This window comes from Nomascus leucogenys, chromosome 17 (genome assembly GCF_006542625.1).
Source record: "Nomascus leucogenys isolate Asia chromosome 17, Asia_NLE_v1, whole genome shotgun sequence".
Taxonomy (NCBI): domain Eukaryota; kingdom Metazoa; phylum Chordata; class Mammalia; order Primates; family Hylobatidae; genus Nomascus; species Nomascus leucogenys.
The window spans coordinates 68,166,583-68,180,181 of NC_044397.1; the positions used below are offsets into that span (position 1 = coordinate 68,166,583).

General features: G+C 41.2%; 1 protein-coding gene across 8 annotated transcripts in view; it reads left to right on the forward strand.

Moving 5' to 3' along the window:
* The window catches only part of ELMO1 (engulfment and cell motility 1), a 592,800-nt gene that overhangs the window by 335,533 nt on the left and 243,668 nt on the right, over positions 1-13,599 (forward strand). For all 8 annotated transcript variants that reach the window (XR_004026459.1, XM_003268937.4, XM_030796572.1 and 5 more), the window contains one exon: positions 11,395-11,503. Coding sequence is in view for 7 of the 8 variants with exons in the window: in XM_003268937.4 (XP_003268985.1) it covers positions 11,395-11,503 (109 nt within the window). In the remaining variant the exon portion in view is untranslated. The remainder of the gene's footprint in view (positions 1-11,394; positions 11,504-13,599) is intronic.

Genomic DNA, 13,599 nt, shown 5'->3' on the forward strand with positions numbered 1-13,599 from the left:
TTTCATTGTAGCTAATTTGTCATGCGCATAATCAGAAAATTAACATTTTCTGTTTGATAATATGTTCCTGAAATGGCCAATTTATTATTTGTCCAGAAGAGGATTATAAGAAATAGTTCTCTCTCCTCACCTTTCCATCTTCTCAAATCCATTCTCCCAAACCAGAGTGAATTTCTAAATCAATGTGCTAAGTGAGAAAGTGAGGTGAGTGGAAGCTGACTTAGATTCATTTTATCACTAGCTTTCCTGGAATGTGTTTGTTTAATAAAGTGAATTATATTCAAATACGTTTCAGACAATATATATGGAGGTTAACTTTGCTTTAAGACAGCAGTAACTGTTCAGACAGTGGTGACAATTTCTAAGTAAGAAGTCAGGGTTGAGAAATGTCAAGCTTAATTTTTCATCCAACAGTGACTGTCAGACAAAAGCCAAACCTCTTGGTATCTTTGCACTCCAGTGAAGGAGATGTGAGGCATTTGTATTCAGTAATGTAATGTTGAGCGAGTCAAAACTCTGCCATGTGATCTTGAGATTTATTGCTAATACTGCCCAAGATGCATAGGGGCTTCTCTGCCTTTATTCAGCATCCATTTTCCCACTGTAATTAGTCTTTCTTGCATTCCACAGCTCACTTCTGGTGTGGAATGTTAAAAAGATGTCTTAGGAGAGAGTTTGACATCAGTTTCTTCTTTAAGGTTGAACTCAAGGCTCACCCTCTCCATGAAGCCCCGTCTGCCCATTGCATCTCATGTGCACGTTCACTGCACAAAGTGATACTTCTTTGTGAAAAATGCAAACAATATAGAGGTACATAAAAGGAAGTGAAAGTTGGCCCATCTTACAAATCCCATGTCCTTGTATCTTCCAAGTAGATTGCAAGACCCTCAAAATGGACTTTTGTTCATACATGTATTTTTAATATCCAGCAAGTTGCTCAGCAATAATTGCTTAAAAATATTAATGGAATGAATGAATTGGTCAAAGGTTAATATATTGTAAGGATGTTAGGAAGGACTAGGGCTAGAATTCAGCTGATAGTTTGGGGAAGCAGTGCCTTGATTTTCAAAATATGGACCCTGGACTTGCAGCGTCAGCATCATCTGGGAGCTTAGAAATGCGGGACCTCAGGTCCCAACCCACACCTACTGAGTCAGAATCCTCATTTTAACAAGGTCTCCAGGTGATCTGTGAGTACTTTAAAGTTTGAGAAGTACTGGGATTGTATATGTCTGCAAAATAATTTACAATGTGAACTTTTAAAAAAATTACAATGAAGTGTGCCTGGTTTGCATTAAAGAGTATGCAGTAGAGGAGTTCTGCCTCAATGATACCACAGGACTTTGTACGAATGCTATACTTTGCTCCCCTCTGTATGACAGGGCACACCCAATGCCCTGTCCTTGGCTGTCCTGTAGGACTGTCATCCTGAGCCATTTCTGAATCAACACCCATAGTGTCTTTGTCTGTTTTTGCTGCTATAACAAAATACCATAGACTGGGTAAGTTATAAACAATAGAAATGTATTTCTTATTGTTCTGGGGACTGGGAAGTCCAAGATTAAGGCATCAGCAGGCTTGGTGCCTGGTAAGGGCTGTGCTCTCTATTTCCAAGACGGTACCTTGGTGCTGCATCCTCTGGAGGAGAGGAGCATGATGTCCTTTCATGGTAGAAGGGACAGAGGGCAAGTGAGAGCCTCCTTTCAATCACAAGCCCTTTTATAAGGGTGCTAATCCTAGTCATAAGAGAGAAGCCCTCATGACTTAATCACCTCCCAAAGGCCGCACCCTTAATACTGTTGCATTGGGGATTAAGTTTCAACATGAACTTTGGAAGGGACACCATCATTCAAACCATAGCAGTGTTCCTCCTAAACAGCACACAACTTATTTAAGCTCTAAGGCATGGCTTCCTCATCTGTAAAATGCAGTCCCGCTTCAATGGCTTGTGAGGACCAAATGAGCTAAACACTTGAGAGTTTGCACATGGTAATCATCTAATATGTATTAACTCTTTTTTGTTAATTGAGATGAAATGCATATGCCATAAAATTAACCATTTTAAAGTAAACTATTCAATGGCATTTAGTACATTCACAGTGTTGTGCAATCACTACCTCTATGTAGATCCAAAGACATCATCATCATCCCAAAAATAACCCCATACCCGCTAAGCAGTGGCTCCCCATTCTCACTTCTCAGCCCCTGGCAACCACCATTCTGCCTTCTCTCTCTATGGATTTTGACTCTTATTAATGATTTTTTTATTAGTCACAGGAAAAACAAAACACACCAAAACCAATCAGATTTATTTCTTTTTTGTTTACTTTCATTGCTTTGCATGTCTTTAAAAACAAAAGGTTTGCTGATGATGAACATTGGGAATGTAGATGTGACAGACCTGTAAGTCAGTGGTTCCCACAGTGTGGTTCAAAACTGGCAGATCTGTGTTAACTGGGAACTTGTTAGAAAGGCAGATTCGTGAGTACACCCCAGAATGTCTGATCATAATTCTGGGGGTGGAGTCCAGCAATCTGCATTTTAATAAGCTTTTAGAGGATTCTAATAGAAGCTCAAGTTAGAGAACTATTGCTTTAAATAAACCTGGAGTGAAGCCTACAGGTGCCCACTACACCTGTACCCATCCTTGGGCCCAGGAACACATGTACTGGCATAAAAGGGGAGATCTTCTTAGCCTAGCTTCTTTGGTGGGGGAGTCAGCTGGGGGATTGCCCCTGATACCTCCTGGTCTTTGAATAGTCAACAGAGCTTGGCTTCCCTCAGTAATGCTGTGATTACTGTGTAGGCACAAACAGAAGTCATCCTGCTGTTATTTAATCCTTTGCCCTCTTTGTGCTACCTGAGATGATGCTCAAAGGGAGGGCCTTTTGGCAAAACGTGGCTATGATTGCTCTGTGTTTCACACGTCCTGCTTTTGTTGCACTATATCAAAGTGCAGGGAACATTTCTTTTTGGTTGATTAATGTTCAATTTGAGGTCTATTATGAGGCTCCAGGCTTTAATTACTATACCATTACCCAGTCAATTCCTTGCCATTTTATATTTATGGCCTTTATTATGCCTCTGTATGTGCAATTGCCTAATTTTATCCTGGAAGCATTTCATCTCATTAGCTGAATTTTATACCATTCCTCTCATTTGTCCAGATTGTTATTTATCTTGGTTCCCTGTGTGCGTTTTCTTTTCTTTTTTTTTTCTCCGGTCTGACCTATTATATTAATACATTCTTTTTCTCCTTTTCCTGGGATGCATTGTTATTTGGCTCTTGGAAATATTGCTTTAAGTTTTTTGTCCTTTTCCCTGGTCGTCAGTTATACTCACATTCTTAACTTGGTCATTTCCAATCTTCTGAAAGCCCATCTCAGCTGCCTGGCAGCACCGGCCCTGTCCAAAGGCCTGAGGCCTCCGCAGCCTGGACATAACCATGGATGGCCGCCTCTCTCTAGATGACGTATTAGAGCTCAGGGAAGGTGAAGGGATGGAGTTTTTACTTAAGAGCATGCTGCTGAAAATAACTTTTAAATATTCTCTTAAATCCTTTTCTAACTCTCTCTCCCTCAATCCCCTCATTGTCTCAGAAAACTTTAGGACTTGGTTTACTGACTTATTTTTGTGGGTTCCACCTCAGACCTTCTCAGTCAAACCCTAGGGGAGCCTCCCAGCAGCCTGCGTTCAGTATGTTCTCCAGGTAATTCTGACACACATTAAAGTTAGAACCACTTTTCTTTTTCTTTATTTTTTTTTATTCTGAGAATACTTTATTTTGCAGTACCATATAATTTTAACACACCAAATATATTTTAGAGTAACAATTATATTACTCACTCAGGCATAAGATCACCTGAGTTTGTGGATGTTTCTCAAGAGGTTGTCGTCGTAGTATTTGGACAATGTGATTAGACAACACCCGGGGAGGTGGTCATTTCCAAACTGGAAGTTGTCCTGCATTATTAGGAACCTCTTGACTGGAAGAAAATTATCGAACATTAGTTTGGTCCTTTCTCTGTTCTTTTGAGATGGAGTCTCGCTCTCTCACCCAGGCTGGAGTGCAGTGGTGCGATCTCGGTTCACTGCAAGCTCCGCCTCCCGGATTCACGCCATTCTCCTGCCTCAGCCTCCCAAGTAGCTGGGACTACAGGTGCCCGCCACCATGCCTGGCTAATATATATATATTTTTTATTTTTAGTAGAGACGGGGTTTCACGGCGTTAGCCAGGATGGTCTCGATCTCCTGACCTCGTGATCCGCCTGCCTTGGCCTCCCAAAGTGCTGGGATTACAGGCTTGAACCACTGCTCCCAGCCTTCTCTGTTCTTTTATTTTTTTTATTTAAGTTTAAGGGTACATGTGCACAACGTGCAGGTTAGTTACATATGTATACATGTGCCATGTTGTTGTACTGCACCCATTAACTCGTCATTTAACATTAGGTATATCTCCTAATGCTGTCCCTCCCCCCTCCCCCCACCCCACAACAGGCCCCGGTGTGTGATGTTCCCCTTCCTATGTCCATGTGTTTTCATTGTTCAGTTCCCACCTGTGAGTGAGAACATGCGGTGTTTGGTTTTTTGTCCTTGTGATAGTTTGCTGAGAATGATGTAGAACCACTTTTCTAAAGAGGTACTAAAAGAACTTGAGGAAACCCATGTAAGTCAGAAATATTATTTATTTCATCCAAGTCCTTACTTTATCAAAAAAAGCAAGATTAATAACTGCTACAGCAACCGTGTTTTGTTTTCTGTCGTGTTTTTTCAATAGCTTTTCCCAAGAGCTATAAGAATATTTCAGAAATGCAAATGGTAATACCTTGGAACAAGCGTTTATGTAATTATTATGGTGATAGTAGTATCAGTTGTCTCCATCAAGTGTTTGAGGTGTTGCAGGCACTAAGGAAATCTTTACTTCCATTTTGCTTTCCCATTTAATCTTTACAACCCTTTATGGATAAGTATTCCTTCACTCATTTTTATGGAGAAAACTGAGGTTAAGGGATATGTACAAAGTCACCAAGAAGTAGAATTTGTCTGTTAGAAATAGATCCAGGAAGTTTGTTTCTGTCCAGAGCCACAGTGCTGATCACTCCTTTGTGACCATGTGAAGGCCTTTCCTGCTCAAAGCTTTATTACTGTAATATTTCACCCTTTCTGTTTTCAGTAGGAATTGGTAACCAAGAATATATGCTTTGGGGTTAGGCCATCTAAGCTTCCATGCTGGGTCTGTTTATTTCTGTGCTGTGTGACCTTGGACCAGTGACACATCTCTTTGTCTCTGTTTCCTCATCTGTACAGTGAGAAGGCTTAGTATTTTGTCATGTGCTGGTACACGTGTGTGGAATGAGACGATCTGTACAAAGCCCTTCAAAGAAGGCCTGGGAGAGAAATGCTTTCTATAAATGTTAGCTGTTAGTTGTTTGTTGCCTTTTGCTGCCATCTTGATGGCATCCCTAAAGCTTTTTTCTTTTGGGTTTATTTACTTCCAGGCCTCACTTCCTTTCTAGGTAGATCTGGTGAACTAGCAGCCTGTGGTTCTGATCTGTTCCATTTTGTTTGTCTGCTTGGCACACTTTCTATAATTTTAGTGTTCTTCTTTCTCTGCTCATTTAAAACCATCCTATTAGGGCTTGGATATGTTTGTTTAATTCTCTGGACTTGATTGAAATTCATGATCACAATTAACCTCTTGTGCAGCCCCCTTGAGGCAGCTCAGGGTTCTTTCTCATGATGGTCTTCAGTTTTCTTGGGACCAATCATCATTAGCATTGGCACCAAGGGAGACTGTAGGAGAAGTGACTCCCCTGTGACTCCTGAGTCTCCGTAAGAGGAATCAAAACTGGGCTTACTCTTTGACCCTGGAGTAGGTCTGGGTCTTGGGATATGATCTAAGGACCTAACACTTCATTCTGGGGAGTTGCCTGATACTATTCCTAAGGAGACACTGACCCTTTGTTGGAGTGTGGGGAGATCTCATTGATACTGATAAGGCTTCTTACTTATTTGTTGATTTGGCATGGGAGAAGATCTCCAGTGGGTCAGGAAACAGATTTGTGACATTGACAAGGATTCTGAGGACAATTGTCCTATGGTGGCTGGAACGCTTTAGTTTGAGGACTTTATTGCCAGAAACACCATGTTATGCATTGACTTGTTTTCTGGGGTTGTGATAACCTACCTTGTTTTAACCTGAGTGACTCTCTCCTAGGAGAGAGAGCTGGACAGACTCCATTTTAGTGTCTTCACTTGCAGCCCCCTTTATCCCCCTTAAGGGGAATAACCAGTGCAAGCTGACTCCAAGCACATCCAGGAATGCACCTACTGATAAGATATTGAGGCAGGCTGTACCAGCAGCTCCTGGGAATGTGCTCAGTGGAAGGTACCTAAAAGCCCCTGCATTTATCTCTAGTGATAGTTTAAGCCCCTGCACCTGGAACTGTTTATTTTTTGTAACTGCTTCTATAACCAATTAATTTTTTAACTTTTTGCCTGTTCTGCTTCTGTAAAACTGCTTCAGTTAAACTCCCCCTCCCCTATTTAGACCATAATATAAAAGAGAATGTAGCCCCTTCTTCGGGGCCGAGAGAATTTTGAGCGCTAGCTATCTCTTGGTCACCAGCTAATAAAGGACTCCATAATTTGTCTCAAAGTGTGGCGTTTCTCTATAACTCGCTTAGTTACAACAGGGTCCTTGTTCGTTCTTCACACTATTGTCACCCTGCATTCCTGCAGGAGAGCCCTGCTTAAACACCAGCACATGGGACTTTTTATCTTGCATTCTTGGTGTAAGCAGGTGAGGACCTACTTTTATCTCTCTCTCTGCCTCTCATGCTAAAACAACCAGAAGGCCTCTGGCTTACTTTCATGAGTCCCTAGAAGCCTGTCATCAGAGAGCCAGTCTCACTGCAGTCATGATTTTGGTTTAGCTGCTGGTAAAAGTGTTGCGTGAAATGTTGGCCATGGGCCATGCAGAAACAGGAAGAGAGAGCGCAATAAAGAGATAAAAACACGAACTCTCTGAAGGCAGTTTTAGGGACTTTGCCTTTGTTGTGTGACTTGGTATGCACAACGGTCCCATGAAGTGGGTTTTATGTAAGGTCTTCGTATCTCACAAGGAGATGCAGTGCCTCATACAAGTTCATCCTAGTTGGTGGCACCTTTGTCCAAGGTCTCCATGTTATCAGTGCTTCTCATAGCTGCTTTGTGTCCCCTCTCTTTGCAGACAGTACACCTCACGCACACTGTCCTTGGTGTGGCCTGTGGGGAGGCCACTATACCTCACCTGACCCTAGGTTAGAGTCAAAGTGACATGGAAAAGGTTCACAGTGGAAGAGAAGCCTCCACAGGTGACAGGGCATGGAAGAAGCACTCAAGCCCTCCAGGGCTGGCTGCAGGAGACACAGAATGAATTGGGCTCTCCCCCAAAAGAGAGAGCTTCAACAGAAAGTGGAAGAGAGAGTGTGTCAGAGACAAGCAAGTGAATATAAATCAGCCATGTGATGCTGAGGCAAGGAGGGCAAGAGGGCCAGAGAAGGGATTCATACTTGACTGAGGCTGGCCTTGGACTCAACACTTCATGGTCACACCCAAGCCATAAAGGTTCCTGATCTACACGATTGGAGAAGAGTGACAAGAAACACAGAGCATTCAGAGGAGAGCCTGGAATTTATGGAAGTAAAGTCTGTGGGGACACTGCAGCAGCTTTGGTCACTCACCATGAGGAATTGTCATCTTCAGGGGATAATAGAGATGACATAGAACCTTATAGCTTTGTCTAAGAGGAGCAGGGCTTATAGACCACTTCAAGGAGATAGAAGAAATTGATCAAAGTCACCTTAGCTTCTTTAGACATAGAACCTACTGATTTTCATGGTAATATGTATGTGAAGCCAATTTGTAAACTATAAGAAGACAGGAAGAGATTTGGTCATTGGAGAGGGATCACCTGAGGTCTGGAGTTTGAGACCCAGCTCGGCCAACATGGTGAAACCCCGTCTCTACTAAAAATACAAAAATTAGTTGGGCGTGGTGGTGGGCTCTTGTAATTCCAGCTACTCGGGAGGTTGAGGCAGGAGAATCACTTGAGCCTGGCAGGGCGGAAGTTGCAGCAAGCCAAGATTATGCCACTGTACTCCAGCCTGGGCAACAAGAGTGAAACTACATCTCAAAAAAAAAAAAAAAAGAAAAAAAAAATTGAACTCCAGGACTGACACAGGCTAGCGCTGGGATGCTAGAAAGTCACCTCTGCCTTTTGTTTCAGCATTCTTAAGAGACTGATAATACCTACTTTATTAGCAGATGGACTTGTTGGAAATCAATTGATAGAGAATGTATAAATATACTCTGTAAACGATGAAGATTTTATAAAATATAACTTCACATTGCATGGATATCCAGTTTTTTTAAATAAAATATGCAGAAAGAACTTATTTTGGTGTGTGATATATTCTAAGATGAGTGGTAATAGCACCTTTTAGTACTTCATTGTGATTTCTGTTCTAGCATATTTGCTCTTAAAACTGAAGAGTAAGGGGGAAAATAAAGATGAAAAATATGCTTTGATATTTCCAAATGGAGCTTTTCAAAATGTCTCCGATAGACATGGTTAATATCAGAATGTCGAAATTGAATGTAGATGTATCAATGTGTTAAATAAAAGCTATCGTCCAGCTTAAGAATTATCTCTCACTATAATAATATCTAACTAGTAGCATTCATAATTATAATCTTTTCTACAATATTTTTGTAAGAAGGTTGATCTTAAAAGTTACACAAGTAGCTTTAAATATTTGTGTCTGCCTTGACAACAGAAATCAGTCAAGAAGGCGGCGGGTTTATTTTTCTTTAGGTGGGTAAATATGATAAGATGGATAGTGCATTAAAAAATAAAGAGCAGGACTTCTCCAAGCTGATTTACATATTGATTACTTAAATTACCACTTAATTTAGTGCCTGCTAATAAACTGTGCCTTGGAAATGTTTCCCAAGCATTTATTGGCTGCAGTAATTCTACCTACAGTGTATGCAGATCACAGCCTCATTAAATATTAATGTGCTCATGAAATGTTAATAGAATGTTAATGTGAAATACAAGGGAATGTGCTCATTGGGAGCTGGGAGCTGATGAAAACTACCTGTCTTCTGTCTTCCCTTTATGTTCTGTCTTCTGGCTCTGTTTCTTTTTTTCAGTTCATTTCTCCCATCAGGAGCTTCAGATTTGCTCTCTGATCTGGATGTCTCAGATACAAAATATTTAGAGGGGAAATAAAATTCACTGATTAATGGAACTTAGTTATTCTCCTCTCCTGCTTTACGGAGTGGGAATTTCTGGTTAGAACCAGAATGGGTTCCCTGAAAAGGAAAAGGGTGATTCAGGCTGAGTGAAATGAAATTCTCTGTGCTTGGGCAGACTGAGTGCATATGTTTTGGGGAGGTCAGCTCACTGCCCAGCTCACCTCAGTGGGCTCTGACCTTCATCTCTATCTGGAATGTTCTTTCTCACATACCTTGACATAGCAAGGTCTTTCTCATTGTTTGATTCTCAATGGTCCGAGAACCTTCCTTGATCACCTGGTTATCTAAACTCCCCTCCCCAAGCATTCCCTGTTACTCTCTGTCATTCAACAAGTTATTTTTTATTTTCATAGCACTTGCGATAAACTGTAACTACCTCTTTTGTTTTTGTGTCCTTCAATTAGAATGAATGCTTAATGAGGTCAGGGCCCTTGTCTATTTTATGGGGCTCAGCCATCTTCCTGGTAGATAATAGGTGCTCAATTAATACTGTTGACTAAGTGAATAAAACACCTGTCCCTGCCACTGAAGAGTTCATAGTCTGTGGAGGTGACAGAACAGTGAGTCACTGCACAGCATCATTGTAGATGCTACTGAGAGATGATCATTCAAACTGGTGTAGCTATTAAGGAAGTCCCAGACAACTCTTACTGGAGGTGAGTTTTGGAGAGGAAGCTTTAGACATGGACAAAGTTCCATAACTTGAGAGTTTTGTTATTTTGTTTTGCTTTTGTTTAATCTATGTGTAGAGTAATTCCCTTAGTTGAGAGTGATAGGAACATCCCAAATTAGCTTAAGAAAAGAGGATAATTTATTAGATGGACAAAAGGATTTTCAGAGGAGGGATTGAGCAACCAAAGGGGAAAGACAGGGAAGTTGCTGTGCTATAGGAACAGGGGGACCAGTAGGAATAGGTGGAACCAGTCTCAAACACTTATAGGTCTCTTGCTGTCTCTCGTCTCTGTTTTACTTTGTATTTTAGTTTTGTTTTCTTTTTTTCTAAGGGCCAACATCCAGGTAACTCCTAAGTCCACACCCCCGGGGCACCGTCAGCATAGTTGAGCCAGTATTTATTCATTTCTTTCTTTCTTTCTTTCTTTCTTTCTTTCTTTCTTTCTTTCTTTCTTTCTTTCTTTCTTTCTCTTTCTTTTTCTTTCTTTTTTCTTTCTTTCTCTCTTTCTTTCTTTCTTTCTCTTTCTTTCTTTCTCTCTTTTTCTTTCTCTCTCTCTTTCTTTCTTTCTTTCTTTCTTTTCCTTTCTTTCTCTCTTTCTTTTTTGAGGTGGAGTCTAACTCTGTCACTCAGGCTGGAGTGCAATGGCACTATCTCGGCTCACTGCAACCTCCACTTCCCGGGTTCAAGTGATTCTCCTGCCTTAGCCTGCCCTCTAGCTGCTATTAAAGGCACCTGCCACCGCACCCAGATAATTTTGTTTTTATTTTTAGTAGAGACGGGGTTTTGCCATGTTGGCCAGGCTGGTCTCCAACTCCTGACCTCTAACGATCCGCCCGCCTCGGCCTCCCACAGTGCTGGGATTACAGACGTGAATCACCATACCCGGCCCCAGTTTTTCTCTTAGTATGAAGTCTCAGGGAAGGACTCTGATTGGTCCATCATGTCACGTTTTCCAGGCATGATTTTTTCAACTGATGTCAGAGGGTAAGATCTTATAAGAATATGGACTTACTTGGAAAATATCCTATTGAAGTTTGAGACTGAAGTCACAGAAGGAGTTACTATTCCCAAGAAAAGAGGACAGAAATGGGAGGACAAGAGAGTTGTTTGGTCACTGAAGTAAAAAAGTCTTTATTGTACTATTCCAAAATACTCTCCACAGGCTTCTCTGTGTAAATGGGAACCAACAAGCCAAATATCCTCTTACAGGGTTGAAGAGGGTTGTCAAGGATTTGAGGGGGGCGGAAATGAGACTTTTCGGTCCTGTATACTTGGAGTACTATTTTGTCCTAGCCCCAAGAGTCTTTGTTTGGGGATCTGAAGTGGATCTATGTATTCATCTATTGGAATGAAGTTGATATTCTTGATGTTTTCCACAATTGAATTTCCTTTCTAATCTGTTCCCTTTCCCATTACAGATTGTGCTTGAGAACAGTAGCCGAGAAGACAAGCATGAATGTCCCTTTGGCCGCAGTAGTATAGAGCTGACCAAGATGCTATGTGAGATCTTGAAAGTGGGCGAGTTGCGTAAGTATACTTATTTCCCACATGGGTGTGAAGCTGGCAGAGTCCCAGCTTCCAGGGTTGTGCCCCTACCTGTACGAAGAAATCCCAAGACGCCGACAGCTTCTTACGGTCATCACTGTGGATAGGTTGATTATTATTTGGCTTAGGTTTACAGCATACATACTTTTGCATGTCTGGTCTGGAAGTAAATGTGATTAAAACCTATGGGAATGGAGAAATTTGCAGATAATTGTGGCTGAGTTTCAAGTATCACGAAAATGAGTACATATTAAAACAGGCTTGCTTCTGTTCAGGAAAAAAAAATCTATGGATTTCTTTTTTAAAATTCCAGTTTATAACCTACCAGTAGATCATTTTCTTTTCTTTCTTTCAAAGCAATTTTTCTCTATAAAGAAAAATTGAATACTTTAATGAAATTCTCTTGCTCACAGTGTTTCTGTTGTTTGGAATACTTTCTCTAAGAAAGAAGAAATTATTAAAGAAAATGGGTAGCTGAAAATGAAAAATGTGGTCAGCAATATTTTTATTGCTTTTTTTCTTACATCACAAAATGTATGAGAGTACATACAGAAAAAGAAAGGATGATAATTTTCTTGCCTTTCATTCACTGGCATAATTTGGCTTTAATCTACGAAGGTAGATATGATTTAACCTGTCCCCATTATCATTGTTGATGTTGAACCTTCTTAAAGTGATTTACTTCCATTCCATCCAACATCTAGAAGCCAGCACACATATAAATCTTTCCTCACAGGCTTAATAACATGAGCACCAGAAAAGACTGTTTATAACAGAAAAATGTTGGGGTGTTTGGTATTACTGTGAAAACATAAATATTCAGTTGCCTGCTCAAGAGCTTAAAATAATGGCCTGAAATGATTAATGGGAGGAATCTGATGATTACATTGGAAAGAGAGTTATGTTTTATTTACAATGTAGAACTGACTACAGGTGCTGCTGAAATAAACTAGAAAATTTAATACTTAGTAAGGAAAAATACTAAGAAATTGAGCCTGGTTGGCCAAGTGGAAAACTTTATCATCTTCTAGTGTGGGCTCATGGGAGGAAGCAGCCAATGATGACATGGAACATGAGCATTTTTGCGTTGGAACAGTAGCAGTGTAACCTGAGAGATCTCTGCATTCATCTACTCTGGTTTACAGCTCACCAAATGTGAAGATTTCTGTTTATGTGGATCCTTGACTTGAGTTATCCTTCTTACTCCCTAATTACACTAACTCGCTGAGATTTCAGTCTGCAGTATCACTTACTGTTTACTCAGCTTAAGGATATAAGTCCTAAATCAAACAAATCCTGCTGAATTCCTCCATGTGATAACTGTGACTGTTTCATGTTTATCTCAATTTCATGGGGGAAATTGGTGAAAATTGCTGGCTGGAAAGCATGTCTGGATCATCTGGGAGTTAATTTTCAGGAACTGGAGTCAGTAGTGGTGTTCTACCAGGCAGGTGTTTCTGTGTCCAAGGTACTGCTCTGCACTGCCCTTTGTTGTCCCCTCCTTTCTGATGACAACCTTTGGCTGTTTATGCTCATCTTGATGGCAGCAGAAGGCCCACTCTCCATGTGTACCTTCACTCGTGTCCTATGACATGCCGTGCCCAGCTATCTGCTCTTCTCCTTTGCCCAAGGGACATATGTCTTTCCTGCTAAAAGTAAACACAGAAGAGTGATCTGGTGTAGGAGGTAGAGATTGCTGGGAATAGAGGGGAACTGAGTTCAGCTCTGCTACTTAGGGCCTTGTGTCCCTGAGTGAATTACTCACAAACCGCACTGTGCTCCTACACCTCCAGGTTCTCTCCAGAGCAGAATGTCTAGAAATGGATTGGTAGTATTTTGGGTGATGATTTGAGTAGTTGTGTTCATTTTCTGGCTGAAATTGCAGTGATCTCAGTGAGAGGAGCTCTATGGGAACAGCTTGTATTCAACCTGCGAGGAATAGCTTGGAAGAGATGGCTGAATTCCAGAGCAGGTGTGGGCAGGGTAAACATGACCCTGATGTGGGCTGGCCTCTGGGTCAGTGGGTTCCCATCCAGTGGGCAGAGGGGACCTCAGCTGGCAAGAGTCTGGGCAGGTAG